General features: G+C 39.7%; 1 protein-coding gene across 1 annotated transcript in view; it reads left to right on the forward strand.

The window, feature by feature from the left end:
- Positions 1-18678, forward strand: part of TUBA1A (tubulin alpha 1a) — a 51452-nt gene extending 32774 nt beyond the window's left edge. Inside the window, exon 4 of the mRNA XM_044083777.1 lies at positions 17482-18678. Coding sequence (XP_043939712.1) covers positions 17482-18462 — 981 coding nt within the window. The 3' untranslated portion in view covers positions 18463-18678. The remainder of the gene's footprint in view (positions 1-17481) is intronic.
- The last annotated feature ends 3157 nt before the right edge of the window (positions 18679-21835 follow it).

Here is a 21835-nt window from a genome sequence, read left to right on the forward strand (position 1 = left end):
AAAAACCTTGGAGCATATTCTCATACTTTTCGGTGGCAGTAAAGCTCTGAAGGGCTTAGTGCACAAACTTTGTCTTGTTGTCAGCTCATGGCGCATGGAAGGTGTCCAGAAACTTTGGAAGTAGGCTGGCTGTTATATTCTTGGCAGGATATAACCCAAATAGCTGTGGCTACTGCAGTAGTGATCAATATGATGAATATGTTATTTCTGTCACTTGTTTCACATTCTTATGATCAGTATCCAAAGTGTATGAATATAGGTGAGGATGGAGACATAGATTCACTTGTAAACTGAAAGCTGCATCCTGGATCTCATTTCTTAGTTTTCTCACTTTCCTTTCACTGCTGCTGTCTAGTACAACACTTACTGCTACTGCTGCACCAGTCCACTGATCAATCCCCACATTTAATCGTGTGTTTTTTTGTTTGTTTTTTTTTTTGTTTTGTTTTGTTGACCAGGTAATCCCACTGGACACACTTATCCCTTTCAGGAACAACCTGGGAACACTGACATATTAATTGACTGATTAAAATATGCTTTTGATCCTTACTTGTTCCTCTATGTAGTACTGATAACTTTTGTTTAACTCAGAAACTAGAAATAATTTCTACCCAAAACTGGTATGGCAGGAACAGGCATAACAACATGATTTGTTTGTCTTCCAAATTATCTACCCAGTATGCATTCTCTATCCCTGCCACATGGTATTGCTTCACTTTTTCTTTCCATTTAATCCTCTTTTCCACTGGCAATTCTTTGACTATCTCCTGACACATTGTGAGTAGATCATGTTAATGCTTCTGTGTTATTTTTGTTGGTTGCAAGTTCCTAAACACTCTTTTATTGAATGGTAATAATGTAGTTAACATTTCTGGCTGCAATATTTCTAATGAAGAAATATCTGTACTTCAGTTGGGTCTTAAATCTGTTCCCACTGTCTTTCCTAGGCATCATATACTGAAACAAGAGACTTTTAAATTTGTTAGAAAGCTTCATTTGAGATATTTTTTTTCAAATGATAAAAAAGTCTCTATATATGATGAGCCTGGTTCTAATATGATATATAGTGTTAGTGATAGTATAGATATATTAGATTTTTGTATCAATAAATTAATGGATAAAATAAATCTTGGAAAGGTTAATAAATTGATGATTAGTAATAATAGAGAAGAAAGTAATTTTTCACCTTTTGTGAATAAGGTTAGTTCTATTAGTGGTAATAATAAATGTTCAACAGTTTCTACTCATGAAATACAAGACATTTATTTTGTTACTGTTTACAATGTATATAGTGACAAAATTTGGGATATTATCAAATATTTTTGGAAATTTTTGATTTCAGATAAAAATCTTTATAAAATTTTCCCAATTATTCCTAAAATATCTTTTAAAAGAGGTCAAAATTTATCTGATAAACTAATAAATACTTATTATATTTCTCCTTTAGATAAGGTATATCATAATTTAGTTATAGTAGGTACAAATGTCTGCGGCCAGTGCAATATATGTAAATTTGTAAAACCATATTTTGATAATATTAATGGAATTTCATTTAGACCTAATAATAATTTTTCATGTAACTCTGTAGGGGTTATTTACTGTGTTAGATGCCCATGTAAATTATATTATATCGGTGAGACAAAGAGAAAATTTAAAACTAGAATGCAAGAACATATTAGAGATATTAAAAAAGAGCATTAACTAGTCCCATTGCTTTACATTTTATGGAGTGTCATAATAGTAATGTTGAACTGTTTGAATGTTGTATTTTAGAAAATATTTTTATTAAGAAAGGTGATGATAGATTAATTAAAATTATTTTGTTATTTAAAGAAACTATTTATATTCTGAAATATAACACTTTGTCACCTAATGGTTTAAATTTAGAAGTAAACTGGAAAAGTTTATTATAAGTTTTGTATTATTAGTACTGTTAGTCCTTTTTTATATTGGAAGTTCTCTCCTTAGTTGTTTTTGATTTTCTATATTTTTAGAAAAGTTAGTGATAGTGATACTAGCATGGACAGCTATTATTCTTGTTTTTCTGATGAATCTTTTCCTTCTTTATATTCTCAAGCTTATTCTACACTTAATACTGAGGGTATTAATTTTCATAGTAGGTTTATTCCTCCATATAATAATTCTACTATCATTCATTTTTCTGAAATGATTCATTTCTCTGTACAAGAAATGTTTAATTTACTCAGGAATGATCAAAGGTTATTTAATATGACCAAAAATGAATGGAAGGCTATGAAAAATCTTTCTAGTAGACATGATATTGTCATTAAAAAGTCTGATAAGGGAAATAAGATTGTAATATTGAATAATAAGCAATATTTAGACATGTGTATGGAACATCTTAATGACCCATTAACTTATGAAATTAGTGATTATGATAAATATATTGCAGCCATGAAAGAATGTACTAATTTATTAGATAAGGGTGTAAGATTGGGATATATTTCCAAGGATGACCTTGATAAAAAATTCTGTTTGGAGAACTGTAATTTAGCTACTTTTTACTGTCTCCCCAAACTTCATAAGAATATGATTAACCCTCTTGGCCGTCCTATTGTCTCGGCCAGTAATTATTTTTGTCGGAATATGGGTATAGTTGTTCATAATTATCTGTTATCTTATGTACAAAAATTAGAATCCTATATTAGAGATTCTTTTGACTTTATTGATAAATTAAGTCATATTACTTGGACAGATAATATGTTTTGGGTTAGTGTAGATGTTGTCAGTCTCTACACTAACATTAATCATTTTGATGGTTTGCAGGCATTATTTTATTTTTTAGGGGATAATCCTACCACCCACTTCATAATGGACCTAACTTCGTTTTGTCTTTCTAATAATTTTTTCAGTTTCAATCAAGTTATCTACCATCAATTAAAAGGCACTGCTATGGGGGCATCTTTTGCCCCCATGTATGCAAACCTTTTTATGGGTAAGTTTGAGTTGGAGTATGTATATACCAATACATTTTATAAAAATCATGTTTTGTGTTACTACTGCTACATAGATGATTTGATTTTTCTTTGTAGCGGTGGTAGTGAATATATTTATGAGTTCTTTTCAGATCTCAATAATAATAGGTATAACTTACATTTTGATGGTCTACAGTTTGGTAGTGAAGTTCATTATTTAGATATTATGTTAACTGGAGTGGTAGGTGATCAGATTCACACCACGGTGTACCGTAAGTTTACTGATGGTAATCAGTTTCTTTATGGAACTAGCTGTCATCCCCCACATACCTTGTCTGCTGTACCTTATGGAGAAATTATTAGATTATCTAGACTATGTAATAATGAATTAGATTTAGAAAAGAATATTTATGATAGTATTATTATGTTCTTAAAAAGAGGATATAGTATAGATATATTAGATTTTTGTATCAATAAATTAATGGATAAAATAAATCTTGGAAAGGTTAATAAATTGATGATTAGTAATAATAGAGAAGAAAGTAATTTTTTACCTTTTGTGAATAAGGTTAGTTCTATTAGTGGTAATAATAAATGTTCAACAGTTTCTACTCAGGAAATACAAGACATTTATTTTGTTACTGTTTACAATGTATATAGTGACAAAATTTGGGATATTATCAAATATTTTTGGAAATTTTTGATTTCAGATAAAAATCTTTATAAATTTTTCCCAATTATTCCTAAAATATCTTTTAAAAGAGGTCAAAATTTATCTGATAAACTAATAAATACTTATTATATTTCTCCTTTAGATAAGGTATATCATAATTTAGTTATAGTAGGTACAAATGTCTGCGGCCAGTGCAATATATGTAAATTTGTAAAACCATATTTTGATAATATTAATGGAATTTCATTTAGACCTAATAATAATTTTTCATGTAACTCTGTAGGGGTTATTTACTGTGTTAGATGCCCATGTAAATTATATTATATCGGTGAGACAAAGAGAAAATTTAAAACTAGAATGCAAGAACGTATTAGAGATATTAAAAAAAGAGCATTAACTAGTCCCATTGCTTTACATTTTATGGAGTGTCATAATAGTAATGTTGAACTGTTTGAATGTTGTATTTTAGAAAATATTTTTATTAAGAAAGGTGATGATAGATTAATTAAAAATATTTTGTTATTTAAAGAAACTATTTATATTCTGAAATATAACACTTTGTCACCTAATGGTTTAAATTTAGAAGTAAACTGGAAAAGTTTATTATAAGTTTTGTATTATTAGTACTGTTAGTCCTTTTTTATATTGGAAGTTCTCTCTTTAAATAATACTCTGTTTTTTGATTTAATTTATGTAATTGTTTAATTGTGATATATATTGGAGTGGGTGTGTATTTGTAACTTGTACTCATTGAAGGCTATTATGCCGAGGCGCTAAGCTGGATTAAATCTTTTTGTGAACTGGCGTTGTTTTTTTGGCTGTTGCCTTCTTTTCTTCTGTTGTTTTTGATAACAACATGATTTGTTTGTCTTCCAAATTATCTACCCAGTATGCATTCTCTATCCCTGCCACATGGTATTGCTTCACTTTTTCTTTCCATTTAATCCTCTTTTCACTGGCAGTTCTTTGACTATCTCCTGACACATTGTGAGTAGATCATGTTAATGCTTCTGTGTTATTTTTGTTGGTTGCAAGTTCCTAAACACTCTTTTAGTGTTTTTTTTTTCAGCAGGAAACTTTAATCAAGTTTACTTTTTGTATCATGTTCTGATATGCTGAAAGGAGATAATATGAGGCTTCCCACAAGAAAATGGTATGCACAGAGACTGCATAATCGGGTAGTTACAGGAAACATAACAGAACAGTAATGAAATTGTTTTCATTAGAAGTACTGTAAGCTAGAATTAAAGTGAGGAAAATCACTTTGTGATAAACTTGAGATGTACATGTCCTTTAAAGCATGTGCTATTGAAAAATGCAGTTGGTATATTAGTTTGCCCCCAAGTTTTGTACTGCATCTCATACAAAAAAAAATAATGTAGCTAATTCTTTCTGCTGAAATGAGCGTGAAAGGCTGAAATGTGAGCCACTCTTTCTTATTAGCATTGTAAATGCTTAGCCATCAGTGGATGTGAAATGCAAAAAAAGGTTATGTTCTTACCATAACGTTCCATGCGAGTTGTTCATCTCGCCTTTATTCTTACACGTGGGTTCGAAGCAGAGCCGTCGGCGCTTTACTAGCTAAAGATCTCAGAATAGATTGAGGCCAGGCCCCTATCCCATGATGCCCTCTGTCCTACCCCAGATCTAGTTTGCTGAACTAAGCAGCAAGAAAAAAGCAACTCAAAAGTACTGCAGGAATAAGAACCCCAGAAAAGACTACCAGACCCCAAGTCTACCCGTTCTTCGAGACCCTGGAGGGGGAAGGTGGGTGGGAATGTAAGAATAAAGGCGAGATGAACAACTCGCATGGAACGTTATGGTAAGAACATAACTTCTTTATGTGAAGTTGTGCAATCTCGCTGTTTATTCTTACATGTGGGTAGCGTCCCAAGCACCCTAATCCTGGGTGGCTCATGGGAGTATATTCCTGAGGACAGTGGAACCAAAGGAAGCCCTGTCCCTGGAGGCGTTGTCCACTTTGTAATGAGTGATAAAGGTATGAGGCTTAGACCAAGTGGCAGCTGCATATATAGTATCCAAAGGTAAACGAGCCGTATAAGCCGAAGACGTGGAGACAGCTCTAGTTGAATGGGCCTTCACACCTTATTCTAACATTTGGTTGGCAGAAGAGTAGATAAATTTAATGCAGTCAGTTAACCATTTGGAAAGGGTAACTTTAGAAACTGAGAATCCTTTCTTGGCGTCTGCATAAGATACAAAAAGTTGGTCAGATCTTCGAAATTCCTTTGTCCTGTCCAAATAGTATCTCAATTGTCTGTGTACATCAAGTTTATGCAACATGTATTCCAACTGACTAGAATGATTACGGAAAAAAGTTGGAAGCTCAATAGTTTGGATCAGATTGGTCTCAGAGCACACTTTTGGCAGGAATGAAGGGTTAGTCCTCAGTGAAACCCTGTCCAGATGAAACACCAAATACGGTGGTTTGACAGAAAGGGCTTGAAGCTCAGATACCCTGCGTGCTGAAGTAATGGCCACCAAGAAAATAATCTTCCAGGATAGGAACTTCAATTGACAAGACGATGCAGGCTCAAAAGGAGGAAGAATAATGCAGGACAGAAGAAAATTTAGATTCCAGAGAGTAAAGGGCAGTCTAACAGGAGGCCTGAGATGAATGGTGCCCTTAAGGAAGGCCCGACACAATTTGTGCAACATTAAGTTAGAACCTTCAGCTCCAAGATGAAAATTCGAGATGGCAGCCAATTGTACTCTAATTGTGCAGCCGCAGCACCTTCTTGAAAAAGTTTAGAGAGAAATTCCAAAATACTAGCAATAAGGACCACATAGGGATCAACGTTGTTTCGAGAAGCCCAAATGGCAAAACGTATCCATTTACTAGCATATAACTTTCTGGTAGAAGCTTTGTACCGCCGAAGAAAAGTCATGTGACCTGGCAAGGAAGGGAATTGGAGTAGCCAAGCTGTCAGTCTGAGGGAACAAAGAGAGGGGTGGAGGATCCCTGATGAATGTGTCAGAAGGTCTAGAACTGGGTCCAGAATCCAAGGTTCCTCCAGTTGGTAGAGACAGAGAAAGGGGAACCAAATCTGACGAGGCCAAAGCGGAGCTATTAAGATTACCATCCTCCCAGGAGCTTTTGCTTTTTGTAAGAACTCGGGAATCGGGGGAATAGTAGGGGAAGGCATACAGGAATCCCGGGGGCCAGTCGTGTATGAGCGAGTCCCTAGGACTGTCCCCCGGTGGGGGATTTAGGGCAAAGTAGCTTCTGCATTTGGCATTCATAGAGGTTGCAAACAGGTCACAGCAAGGCTGGCCCCATCTGTGGAAAATCTTCTCCGCAACTTCGTTCTTGAGGGACCACTCGTGAGGTAACAGACTGGCTCTGCTCAATTTGCCCACTATTATGTTGGATTTCCCCGGGATATGAGTTGCTATCAGAAAGCGCCCGGTGGACACAGCCCACTGCCAAATTCTCAAGGCCTCTCGACACAGTGGGTAAGACCTGTTTTCTCTTTGTTTGCTGATGTACCAGACAACCGATATGTTGTCCGTCTGTATGGCAATCATCCCTAGAGGCAGAGATTTGTGAATGTGCTGCAATGCCAAAAGCACCACTCTCAGCTCCAGAACATCGATGTGCAACTGCGACTCTGTCTCCGACCAGGTGCCTTAGGCAGTCCTTCCCTGAAATAGCCCCCCCCCACCCTATCAGGGAAGTGTCCGTGATCACCGTGGCCAGCGGCGGGGGGAGAACAAATGGACGACCCATCGTAAGTTGTTGGCTGATCAACCACCAGCGAAGATCCTTCTTGCAAGAGTCTGTAATCATGAGGATGACATGGGAGGTTGTTGGTATGACCACTGGGTGAATAGTAACCATTGGAGAATCCTCATGTGTATTAGTCCCAAAGGAACCGCTATAAGTGTAGCTGCCATGGTGCCTAGGAGTTTTAGAACTTGATGGGCCAGTACTTTTTTCCTCTGCAGAATGTCTGAGACCTGAGTCTGTAAAGAGGTTATTCTGCCCAGGGGTAATTTTATTGTGGTGGTGGTAGTAGTGTCTAGTTCTGCTCTGATAAAAGAAATATGCTGTGATGGCGACAACGCAGATTTTTTGAAATTGTTAGTGATGCCTAGCTGAGAGCAGAGATTGAGAGTGTGATCCCTGGACAGAATTAGTTGATGCCTGAAAGTGGCAGTAAGGAGCCAGTCGTCCATATATGTAAACACTCGGAATCCTAGACATCTCAAGTGAGCTGTAACTACTGCCATGCATTTGGTAAACACTCTGGGGGCTGTTGTGAGTCTAAAGGGCAGTGCTCAGAATTGGTAGTGACTGGCTCCCAGCCGGAAACGCAGATGATCTCTGGATGGCCTGGTCATTTTGATGTGGTAGTACGCATCCTTGAGATCTATGGAGTACATCCAATCACCCACTCCAAGGAATGGAAGGATAGACTGAAGTGTGACCATCTGGAACTTCTCCTTTTCAAATGTGTTGAGTCTGCTGAGATCCAAGATGGGTCTCCAGTCCCCCGTCTTCTTTAGAACTAAAAAGAATCTGGAGTAAGTTCCGGATCCTATCTGGTCTGCTGGGACTGGCTGGATGACTCTCTTTTCCTGCAGCCTCTGGATTTCTATGGCTGCTTGATCCCTGAGACTGGGTGGAACATCTGGGATTTTTGTGCCGACAGGCAGGCTTCGTAGAAATGGAATGAAGTATCCTCTGGTAACTATGCTTTGTACCCAATAATCTGTTGTAATTCCTAGCCAGGCATCCAGATACAAAGCCAAGTGACCCCCGACTGCCTCCAGAGCAGGACAGTCAGGCTTCCTCTTAGGAGCGCTGGTAGGGCTTGCCAAGGAACTGCTCCCTGTCGGCGTGGTTCTGCGGACCCCCTCTGCCGCCAGGGTGGCATCTTCTGTTATTGCCCCTCCTCTGCCCTTGGAGGGGGGGGTTCTCTACGTGTGTTCTGGAAATCTTCTTGGGACTTTCAGATCCACATTTTCCCACCTTTCTGCCCTTTGGGGTATGGTCTAGTAGGGGTGGAAAAACAGACTCCTATGGCAGAGTCTTTCCCTCCTGCTCAAACGTAGTGAGAGTCTCCTTGACTTTGAGCCCAAACAGGGAAGAGCCATCAAATGGGCTGTTGACAAAGGAAGACTTGAAGGCTTCTGCAAAGGAGCATAAGCACATCCAAGATTGTCTCCCCAGAGCTATCGCTGAACCTGCTGCTTGGCTCGATCCATCGGCTGCATAAGAAAGGAGCCACATGGATGAGTTCACAATAGAATTTACGGTGTTAAGCTGTGCCGTCACCTTCTCAGAGACAGCATATCTCCAAGCTCTTTGAGGAGATCTCGTTGAAGACGGGTGAAATGGGTTAAATAGTTAAGCGATCTCATGGCAAATGTCGCAGAACTAAAGATGCGTTTCCCATATCTGTCCATCGTCCTAGGGTCTCTGTTAGGAGGATGGACAGAGGAAGAGGTTTCTGACATCTTTCTTGGTGGCCGCAACCACCACCATTGCATCAATGGGGACTCCGTTAGTGAGAAACTTCTTGTCTTGGGGGAGGTGATAAATTTATTAGCCCTCCGAGGGACCAGTTCCATTGAATCAGGAGACTCCCACGCCCTTAGAGCGACCAAATCCATTAGTTCGTCTAAGGGCGGAGTCACCCAGGAGGTGGAAGGTTGAGATACTATTTGGACAGGACAAAGGAATTTTGCTTGACAGGAACTTGAGATGTAGAGACAGAACTCGGCACTTTAGGGGAGGAAGAGAAGGGACCTGATGATGTGTGTGTCTTAAACAACATAACCCTCCTCATGGCATCGAAGGCACTGCTGCTTCGACCTGAGGAAGCCGCCGGTTCCGAGGAAGATGGCAGCCTCCCTGGCATTGAGACAGCGGGCACCGAACCAGAGGACGGAGCTGAGCTCATCTGCGCCGAAGCCCCGAGAGGAAGGGTCAGAACCGATGCATTGGTTCGACTCTCCCCCGGAGCCGATGAGAGAGTGTTGGCTCTGAGACTCTTCCAGCAGAACCAAAGAAGTCAGGGTTGAAGGAGCCAAAGGCACTAGGACAGACCTCTGCTCCGAAGGCTCCGCAATCATTAGATCCTCCTCCTCCAGCTCCGAAGGACCTGCTCGGCTTGGAGGAGTAGTCACAGCCAGTGGGACAGTTTTAGGCTTTGAACCCAATTAGGATGAAGCCGATAGTAATTTAGCCAATGCCCGGTTCTCTAAAAGCCTCTGCACCATCTAGTCCACATCAACATCGGAAAGGGTGCTCAACGAACAGGTCGAAGAAACTGAAGACGCCACGTATCGAAGGGTTGGAGACATCAGTCTCGGAGACAGGTGCAAGACTGGGGACCAGCTCCAAGGCATCTGTTCGGTGCATGGCTCCGAGGACTGTGGAGCCGGCGACCGCGCTGTCACAGAAGAACTAGGAGCCGATGACCTGGGCTCCAGGGACACCTTCGAGGACTTTGACCCCTTCGAGGACTTGGAGGTCTGGTCAGCCTTATCCAGTGAATCTTGAAAGTCAGGCTTCAACAAGCCTATATCTACCAACTTCTTTCGCCATTCTAATAAGACCCTACTGCTGGAGTGGCAGATCAATCTTCTTGGAGGTGTACAGGCCCCAAACAATAAACACAATTAACATGCCCATCAGTAATGGACATCTTCTTCCCACAATTGCACTTCTTGAAGCCAGACCTCTGTTTTTCATTCTGATCTGCCATATTATGAAACAACAGACGTTGTCAGAGCCCTGATCAACTTCGATCAGAACAAGTGCACAAAAACAACAGTAATCTGCACAAAACAAACAAAGATATAAAGTCCCTGCACAACCAGGGATAAGAGTTCAGTACTTCACACTATATATATATATATATATATATATATATATATATATATATATATATTATATAACAATGATAGCACACACACTAACTACTACTAATTGAATTTCAAAGGGATAGTGTAGTAAAAACAAGGAAAGAACAGTAATTTTAAATGCAAACTGTATTGATAATGAAAAACGGCCAAAGGCCTAGAGCAAACCACTCTGTAATTTTAACTGTCAGCAGAATTAACAAATGAAAAAACAGCCAAAGGCCTAGAGCAAACCACTCTGTAAATAACGTGGAGTTATACACTAACGAAAATAGAGGCTAACTGCCTAAAATCTTTTAAAAACTGTACACTAAGCTAAATATCAAACTTTTTAGATAAACACTTCCAAAAAATAGGTCAAAGATAAAGAAATAAATTCTACTGACCCAAGCTCTCCATAGACCTTGCGATCAATTGCAGTGGCAAACTAGATCTGGGGTAGGATGGAGAGTATCATGGGATAGGGGCCTGGCCTCGAGCTATTCTGAGATCTTTAGCTAGTAAAGCGGCCGACTCGGAGCCGATGCCTCTGCTCTGAACCCATGTGTAAGAATAAACGGAGAGATTGAACAACTTCACATCATATGTTTAGCATGAGTAGGAAACTGCATGTGATACAGAATTTTAAATCATTAGATTCATTGGACTTAGCCTGTAGCAGCTTCCTCTAAGTTCCTTGTACTTTACTGCAGTTAGCAATCATTTTACAAAAAGGAAGAGATATACGAGTAAGAAACTAACTTTAAAGAATTACATTATAATTAAGTGAGCCACTCACCTTAACAATTCATCTCCAAGACAGTAGTTTTTCAGCAGGTTACCCTCCCTCACTCCTTCCCCTGTATACCTCCAGATGTGTTACTGTTTGTAGTGACAGGCTTTGTTTTACTGAAAAGTTCATGCTGTTGGATTGTTTTGTCTTATAAAATCCTCAGTCCACAGCTACAAATATCCTTTTCAAGTGAAGTAAAGTTCCTTGCCAAGAAATGAAGAAAGCTTAAACCAACATCTAATCTGAATATTTTGGTATAAAATTAAGTAGTGCCACTAAGCACTATATTAACATAGTCTTAAGTGAGCAATCAGTACTCTTGGGGAAAACTGTACTAGTGAAAGGATCAGAGAAGGTAAGAACATCTTGTGTTATTACTGAGTGCTGAAATATTTCTCACTGATCTGTTTTGGAGGCATGTGCCTTCACTGAGTTTTATACATAAATATTTTGTTTATTAGGAAGGTCCAACTGGTCATAAAATCCCTTTTCGGTGGAGGCCTGAGGAAAAATTGCTACATTCCAAGATTGGCTTTTCAGGTGGGGAGGATGATTGTTTCCCCAGCTAGAATGCACAGTCAGCCCCAAAATCAGATCCACCCAGGGATTCCTTTCCCATCTTGCCACCACTTTCTCTTCAGGTGCCGAATAATGAGTCTTGGACCCTCTGCTCAGCAACAGCTTCAGTTTTCTGAGGAGTCAGATGAAGCCACCCCCGATATACCAAAAGAAGACATGCAAAAGGAAGCACCTAGGCTTCCCACCGGAGTCTCCCATCTCAGATTCTCATTTGAAGGATCAAGAGGCTTTCCCACTACTCCCTCTGGAAGATACCTCATTTTGCAATATCCTGGAGTTTGTGCACCAGAAGGGAGTTTGACCCATAGCCCTCCCCCCACCCCACTCAGGATGGAGACTGCTGTCATCTTAGCTTACAGTTTGGCACCATCTTCATTCTGGATGGCTCCTCTGGCAGGCAAGCTTATAGATCTGGCAGCTCTGAGGTCGTGGCAGGAATCAGACAGTTCTGAGACAGTCCCCAGGAGAAAGCCGACAGGGTACTCAGGTCTCCCAAAGACTGACAGTTTTGGGTTAAATCTCTAATGGTGGACTCTATCATTGTGTCATCTGTGAAGAGAGAAATCTTGAAAGAATCTTATTCCATCCACCCACCTGATAAAGAGTCCAGGGAGATGGATAGTTTAGGGACATGGGTGTACACTTCAGGCAGTTTTGCTTTGTGGGCCCTGAACTATTCCCACCCATATGAAAAGATTCCAGAGGGATTTGGCTTAACATGCCCTGTCTGCTCCGAGGAATCCACTGACAGCCAATATTAGTAAGCAACTGGATACAGTCATTTCTGCTATGTTGAACATCTGTAACTTCTTTATGCGTCTTTGCACAAAATGGTGGCTGGAACAGCTAGGGCAGCTAGTTCAGGCATTGCCATTAGATGTCACAGTTTGCTGCTCCTGTGCGACTTTGCAGACAACTTCAAGGTGACTTTCACGAATGCCCCATATGATGGTTCATCTCTGTTGGAACCATCTATGAAAGAAAAGATGCAAAAGTGCGAGCAGGATGGTAAGATGGTATCTGCCATTGGAATAAAGTTCAAGGCCCCACAAAGAATGTCTAGCAGGAACTAAAAAAGGGCCTTGTTTACACTTGTTCCCAAAGTATAAATGCCAGATGTTTGACTTGCCTTCAGAATCCTGCCATTGGATGTTCACTAAATGGATTTCTTGGCTGCCCATCTACGACTCCTAGAATTCAAGATATTTCTGAAGATGAAATTAGCTCCTTGCTGCCCCCTTGATAGAGTCTCTGATTTAAGCCAAGGATTACCTTCTTAACCTCTGGTTCTTCTTAAGGATATTGATCAACCTTCAGAAATCAAACATGATTCCTTCCCAGACTACCATGTTCATAGGGTGCAGATTGGTACTACTCCATGCATAATCTCTTACACAAGAAAGAATACATTCACTGAAGGCGAGGATACAGTCCTAGGTTCATAGCTTAGTACTAGGCTAATTGCCGTTGTGGGCCATTTTAAGCCTAGCCAATTACCCCATGTAAGAATCAAACCCTGCACCTTGTGTTTGCAAGGTAAACACCTTAACCATTATGCCAATCTCACACCTCCTTTCTCAGTCCCACCCCTCCTGCAGTTGTGGTGTTGAAGGCAGTGGGTCTCATGGCTTCATCGTTTCTGTTGCTTCACTTTTGTCGCGTGTTTGCAAGGTAAACACCTTAACCATTATGCCAATCTCCCACCTCCTTTCTCAGTCCCACCCCTCCTGCAGTTGTGGTGTTGAAGGCAGTGGGTCTCATGGCTTCATCGTTTCTGTTGCTTCACTTTTGTCGCTTTTACGTAAGAATCCTACAAAGTCTATTACAACCTCAGGGTGCCAATGTCTTCATCCTCTTTCCAAGATTATTCTCATAATGGATTCTTGCAGGTCCCATCTGAGATGGTGGCTCAAATCTCCTCTGGTATCTGCAGGAAAACCATGTGTAACTCCTGCTCTGGTGGCTACAATGACCACTGATGTGGCCTCCTTGTGGTGGGGGAGCCATTATGAAGGGTGGTTAGTTCAAGGTTAGTGGTCGGACCTAGACACTACCCTTCACATAAATATACTTGAGTTGAGGGCTGTCATCCTTGTGTTACAGGAACTTAAGGACCACCTTCCCCAGAGTGCGATTTCCAACCAAAAAGACAATGACTGTAGTTTGTTATATCAGCAAACAGGGAGGATCCACTTTGTTGGAAAGCAGTGAAAGTATGGCAGTGGGCTATGGCCTCCATTCATTCTTTTTGAACACACACCCCAGGAGTCAGCCAGTGTCAAGTAAATAGGCTCAGCAGGTCTCTCCTTACACCTCATGAGTGGACCCTCAGTCCAGTGGTGGCAAACCAGATCTTTCATCACTGGAGCACCCCTTGCTGAGATCTGTTCACCTCTCCCCAGAAAACCAAGCAGGTTCTTTGCCTTAATTTCCCCCTCTGGGACAGTCACCAAGGGATGCTGTGTCTCAGCAATGGCCTCAGGGCTACTTTACACCTATCCCCTTCTCTTATCAATTTCCTAATTCATTCAAAAAGTAATAAGGTACAAGGCAACTGTCATTCTTATAGCCCTCTTCTGGCCCAGACATATCTGGTTCCATCTTCTGAAATCTTATCTTCTGAAGTCTGCCTGACTTCTGGATTCTATCATGGATCTAGTCACTTACCCTTCTGGCAAACCTCACCAGGACAATATAAATGTTAAGCTAACTGCTTGGTTTCTCCAGTTCTGATAATGACCAGAAATCATCTCTCCAGAGAAGAGGTCAAAATATTTAGGGCTTCCCAGAAGGATTCTGTTCACAAGATCTATCGAAGTAAACGGAAGTGCTATTTCTAGCTTTCATGTTGGGTTTGTGGACCATTCTCTAACCTCACATAAATTGTGTAAGGTCTTCCTGAAAGGGATCTTCCTCCTTAGACCTCCTGTCAAAGATCCTGTATCGCTGTGATCTGAGTTTGGTACTAGAAGCTCTAATAAAAGCTCTATTCGCGCCATCTTATACTGCTCAGCTGAGGTTCTTCTCTGGGAAGGCACTGTTTTTGGTAGCCATTGCTTCAGTGTGAGAATGTCAGAGATGCAGACCTTATCTTCATCTCCCTACATAATTTTTTTCATAAAGACAGAGGGTGCATCAGAACAAATCCTTTCTTTGTTCCAAAAGTAACTACTGAGTCCAGTCTGTTCCAACCTATTCATCTGCCCATTTTCTTCCCAAATTGTACTGTTAAGGACAAATACATTTTGCATACTCCAGACATACACAGACTGGTGAGCTTTTACTTTCACAGAACCGTACAATTGCGGAACTATGCTCAACTCTGTTTCCTGTATCTCTAATAAGTTGGGACATAAGGTATCCAAAGTCTCCCTTTTTAGCTGGCTGTCAGATTCTATTGCCTTTATTTGTGTTAACCAAAAAGAAGCCTTATCTAATAAACATGAGGCATACTCCACTAGAGCCATAACTACTTTCACTGTCTTCTTTAGATCCTCTTAGATTGGTGATTTTTGTGATGCTGCTACTTAGTCCACTATCCATACCTTTATCAGCAATTAAAAGTTGCACTACGTCTCTAGACCTAGGGCTTCCTTTGTTTCTACTATTCTAAAAGGTCTCCTGTGATGTGACCACCCAGGAAGAATTGTAGCTTGGGATTCTGACCCATATGTCAGATGGGACTGAGTGAATGAACAGGATATGAGCATTATGGACTTAGTTTAGCTTCATGGAAGGTTGAAAATTGCACATGCTATGCTACCTCAAAACGTTCATCATGTGTAAGGGGAGCACATCATGCACCCCCCCCCCACACACACACACACATACCTTACCAATGAAATTAATGTTTTCTTTGAATTATAGTGCAGTAAAGGAGCAGAATGTCTACACTGTACCATTGGTAATTGTGTGTGTGTGTGTGTGTGTGTGTGTGTGTGTGTGTGTGTGTGTGTGTGTGTGTGTGTGTGTGTGTGTGTGTGTGTGTGTTCATTTACTGTTTTAATTATGAACAGTCAGATGTATAGATAGACTTGTTTGAACTTTTTTAATTTGCTTTTCAAGTAAAGCTCTGTAAAACAGCAAATTTCTTGTTAGACAATGAAGTCTATTCTCTTAAATTTAAATGCTTATATCATTCCTCATAGCTTCATGATATTAATAATTTATCCTTAGTAGATTGTTGTTACATAAGCTGTTTTTAATTGTAAGTAGTACCAGACTAAGAAAGAAGTGTTTAGACTTCATAAAATTAATTAGTGTTATCCAGTCTGTGGTATACAGTGGGCAGACATAACTCATCCTGGTGTCTTTGACTAAAATGTTCATAGGCAAGTCACAGTTATATTGCCTGATATTAATAACTCCATGTGGAACCTCACGGCTTCCTGACATTGCAAGTCATTTATGCTGCTGGATTGTTTTTGCTGTTTAAGTTGGTTTATTTGTAGGAACAGCCAAGGTAACAAGGAAATGCTCTGGATGGATAATATCACTTCATACTTTCTGGTCTGTGATGTATCATGGGCAAATATGCATACAATTTACTCCATCAAATATAGATAGTAAAAGCAATTTTTCAGTACTGTTTATGTATTTTGGGTTGATGTGCAAATTATGTAGTCGCAGGCATACTCTGTACTCAATTGTCATATTTCAGTAATTGCATGTACACACATAATTTAGCAATGATTGTCATATAAGTAATATCTTAAAACAAGGAGAGTATTTTGATGAGTAGTTATCATATTCCATCATACTGCATGCTAAGAGATCACTTCAGCAGTTCATATTTCCTGTTTATATACTTTCTGGTTCTCATTATCTTTTTTTATTTTACATCAGTTATTTGCTGTTTTATAAAGCCTTGATTAATGTAGCAGAACAATTTTTTAACCACCAGTTCTTTTCACTGCGACAAGTGCTTTCTTCCATACCTTTTGCCCACATGTTTCTGTACTGCAGCCTTGGAGATAATAATGATTAGGGGCGAATGGGGAGAGCGGCTTTCCCTCTACGACTGAAAAACAGTTCTGAAATATTGTTGGTAAATGACCTGGCAGGTGAATGATGGACGTGTTAATGTAGAATCTTTTTGCAAAGTAAAAATAAACAGGATTGGTCTTGTTCTCTAACCCCCGTGTTGTTGTGCATAGGAATGCAATACTGTGGCCATTCATCTGTACATTGAATGATGCACATTGCTGTACTGTCTTCATAAACAGAGCACAAAAAAATAAACTCAAGTACCTTGTGCCCTGACATATACCATATTTCTTTACTTCATGTGTTATGGTTTCCTGTCTTGTGAGTCATGCCAAATATTAAGATTGCTTATATGTTTTTAGCAGGGTTGTCTTTGGAAAGGTTCAGTTGTGATTAATACATCTACTAAGTTAGCAAAAAGTCAAGAATAAATAAGTTATCCATATAGAGCATATTAAGATTAACAGTATTAAGTTTTTTCACTGTTAAGAAGTATACCAGTTACTGCCTTATTAAAACTGTTTTAGTTGTTATATTTTTTACCTTAGGGTCTAGTTTATAGTTAAAAGCAGTCTGTTCTACTATAAAGGTCTATGACCATGACAGTTAGTGATTTACATTTCATTTTTGTTTTTTTTTAGGCTGACCAATGTACAGGCTTACAAGGATTCTTGGTCTTTCACAGCTTCGGTGGTGGCACAGGTTCTGGCTTCACATCTCTGTTGATGGAACGTCTATCAGTTGATTATGGCAAGAAGTCTAAGTTGGAATTCTCCATCTACCCAGCTCCTCAGGTTTCCACAGCTGTGGTTGAGCCTTACAACTCCATCCTGACCACACACACCACTCTAGAGCACTCAGACTGTGCCTTCATGGTAGATAATGAGGCTATTTATGACATCTGTCGTAGAAACCTAGACATTGAGCGTCCAACCTACACCAACTTGAACAGGCTAATTGGCCAGATTGTGTCCTCTATCACAGCCTCCCTTCGATTTGATGGTGCCCTAAATGTAGATCTGACAGAATTCCAAACAAACTTGGTGCCCTACCCACGTATCCACTTCCCTCTTGCCACATATGCTCCTGTTATCTCTGCTGAGAAGGCATATCATGAGCAGCTTTCTGTAGCTGAGATTACAAATGCCTGTTTTGAACCAGCTAATCAGATGGTGAAGTGTGACCCTCGCCATGGCAAGTACATGGCTTGTTGCCTGCTGTACCGTGGTGATGTGGTGCCCAAAGATGTAAATGCTGCTATTGCCACCATTAAGACCAAACGTACTATCCAGTTTGTGGACTGGTGCCCAACTGGTTTCAAGGTTGGTATTAACTATCAGCCTCCTACTGTGGTACCAGGGGGTGATCTGGCTAAGGTGCAGCGTGCTGTGTGTATGTTGAGCAACACCACTGCCATAGCCGAAGCCTGGGCTCGTTTGGACCACAAGTTTGATTTAATGTATGCCAAACGTGCTTTTGTCCATTGGTATGTAGGAGAGGGTATGGAAGAAGGAGAGTTTTCAGAAGCCCGTGAGGATATGGCTGCTTTAGAGAAAGATTATGAGGAGGTTGGTGTTGACTCTGTGGAAGGTGAAGGGGAAGAAGAGGGTGAAGAGTATTAAAGTCTTTCCACTTGGAGTTTTTTTCACAGATGTCAAACACTTTTTGAAATGATCCTATACTTCAGTAAATTCTGGTCTCTTCTTTTTTTAATTTGGCACTGTATGCATATCTGATACTATGCTTTTCTGTATGTTGAGTAAGTTATGCTTCAGTGCTGAAAAAACATCCATTCCATGTATACAGGGGGTATGAATAAAAACATTCCCTGCATCTAACTTTCTTTGTCTTGTCTTTATTAATGGACACATGCTGCAATTAGAGTACCTGCCTGATATGTTTAAAAATAGCATATGGTGTGACTGTATAGTAAAAACAAGTGATATTGCAAAGAAAGTGTATAGTCTAACTCCTTCAACCAGGGATCTAAATTCAGAAGTGTGCTGTTAGAAAATCAGTCAAAAGGAAGGAGGGCGAGAATGGTGTGCTTAAGTTGTAAAGAAGACCTTCTGCTATATATGTTAACGTTAAGAAGTTGCTTCTAATTTCGTGATTCAAAGCTGTATTTATAAAGAAATCACACCAGTGTGTCTTTTCAGGTTTTCCCTCATCCTTTTAGGACAATGGGGTGTACTTTTTGAATTATACTTCATAAAGATGTGCTTTACTCAACAGGATGATGATATTCCATTTCAATGGGAAGGCAAACGCTTAAACATGATATAAGCCATCAAGTCAAATAAAAGTATAATGCACTCCCATCACTTCTAATTAATTCACCCCCTTGTCTTTGGACTTGGATGGGTCGAAATACAAGCAACACACTAAATCATGCAATGAAGTACTGCATCTGCATTAGGAAAGTCAAGCAACAACTTTGACATGGACCCTTTGCAGTGGTGAAAAGAGGGTCAGCAAATGAACTCCATGTTTGAAAAATAAAGCATCTGGGGAAAAAATTAAGCATTTGCAGTTACATTTGCTCACAGACGTGGCACATACACACAAACACACAAACGTCAGGGTATTAATAAACATTGCACACAATGGCATGCAAGCTCTGCACATGCTATTGTCTGTATGTGGGCCAGACATTAACATGATTCAGGGAAGAGACGTGCTAATATCCAATCATGCATCTATAGTCCCTGTTACTAGTACTGGTGTAAACAATTATGCATGCACCTCATACCTGATCCACAGCTGAGGATGAAAGGATTGCGTCAACGCTGCTGAATGTAGCTTTACTAATGGTGCCACTGAGACACTGTTATAAGGATGCAAGTGCATCCAGCACAACAGTTAAGTGTCACTACATTATAGCAGTGTGGGTAGTGAATTCATACAATGGCTGGGCTTCTGCCTGAGGGTGAAATGATCAAGCACTATCAGTTAAATATATTAAAGCAGCACATCTGTACTTGTGATATCCCTAACATACCTATTGCAAAATAAATTTATATTTTGGTTTTCCAGGAGAACCAAGTGCCTATTTCCAGGAACAGTACAGGAGGACAGTTATCAGGGTATATTATCAAGATAAAGACAGCCTAAATGGTGTGTGCAGACTAAAAACATCATGCAAACATAAAGGCAGAAATACTGCACAATGTATTGTACAACCTACTTGTGAAAAGAAGTAGTTATTGCAGACAGTAGACAGAAGTAGGTGTAAGGTAAGAGCAATTCAAAATTGTTTTTCACATATGGGTCATGCATGCAGAACAGTTGCTTTGAATGTCATTCATAAGGGATTTAGTCATTTGTCACTTCTAATTGGCACTGGGATGGCTGACGTTGCTGTGGTAGGTGTGACATTGCGGAAGGTGTGGTGTGTGCTAGGTTGTGATGTCACATTTTGCATGTATGTTATTATGAATATTGTGCAGCACCTAGGTTCAGCTTCTCATTTTTTTAATTGCAGAAATTTACTTTTCTTGACAGCAGAAGATGTTGGTGAATCATGTTGTGCTGATCAACACATTAGCTGTTCTGCACATTTGGGTGTCATGGTGTGCTTTGTGATGCAGCTAGTCTGCACTTGTTAACCAGCAGTTTCTGTGGGTTGAGACTGTCAGTACCCAGTAGACATGTTTTTATGGATTGTGTCCACCGACTAAACTGCATGACTATAGCATTACTGGCCCCCTGATTCACAACTGTGTACCAAGAGTTCTGCATGTGTTTAAGGGTTTTGTGAATTGAGGGCCTCTGGTGTCTGTTTTTACCATGTACCAGACCTGTGCAGTTGCATACAATGTTTATGAATCCCACATGTTTCATAACTGCATTATGTGAGCCATGCCCATTATGGAAACTACATTATGATCACATTCAGTCTGTAAAAACATTGACTATGGAATACAAGTATGCGCTTTATAATGGCAGTGAGGTTAATATAAGAATGACGGCTAGGAGCAAACCAAAGAAGTTGTAATGAAGCCAATAGGCAATTCTACTTTGTGTTAGTTCTGCCTTTGCAAAAAAAGCTTCTATAAAACAGATTCTGCAACGCATATCAGTCTTCTATTTCTGACAAAATTCTCATCTGTCACTGTAAATGAGATAACAAAAGAAAGACAGTTTTCTTCCTACAGGAACAGAACAAAAAATGTGGGGGAGGGAAGGAATGAAACAGGCCATTTAAATATCTTCTGGGTTGGTGAGCAATGCATAAAATGCAACTGAAAAATATGTGCTGGACCAAGTGGAATAGAATATTTCATTTTTTAAAAGACCTGCTAAGAAGAGCTTTATTCTTGGATGAAATAGGAGCACTGAGTGGTTTTGTGATTCGCTTACAGTAATGCGGTCTGGAAACATGGCATAGTGAACATCAGATCCAAGAGTGGTGGATGTACCACAGTTGTAGCTTTAATTGTAGGTACACTGTAATTCTTTTAAAATTATAGTGCTATTCAGCAAACCTGTAAAATACCTCTGAGGGAGAGAAAGTTGGTTTTGTATTCCACATTACCCACCCCTTCAGTGACATTGTGCCTTCATGAAAGTGAATCAGAAGTGCAACTGCCAACTGACCCCTGCATATACCACTATCTTTCCTTGTGTTATAAGTCTCAGAGCTACACATTTTATGGTGCTAAAGGTCTTGACGTTGTACAAAGTGGAAATTAAAAGAAAGGTCTCACTGCCTTTGTAGGTTAATTCTGACACTGTTGGGTATGAAAGCTTCTCCCCATGTCTCACATTGCCACAAAATTGTAATTAAATACTGTAGCAGGGTACTGTTAGACATAAAAGTGACTTCTGGACATTGTATTTCCTATATGTATGTATTTACAAAGGGGTGATCCCAAGTGTACAATGTAGTTCTGCTTAAATATATCTTCTTGAACTGCTAGTTTGAGATATTTGTTCTATGTGGCACATAGACACTTAAATTACATTTCACTTTTTGTTTTCCATTTGTTAATT

This window comes from Protopterus annectens, chromosome 9.part0 (genome assembly GCF_019279795.1).
Source record: "Protopterus annectens isolate FY-2018-M chromosome 9.part0, PAN1.0, whole genome shotgun sequence".
NCBI lineage: Eukaryota > Metazoa > Chordata > Ceratodontiformes > Protopteridae > Protopterus > Protopterus annectens.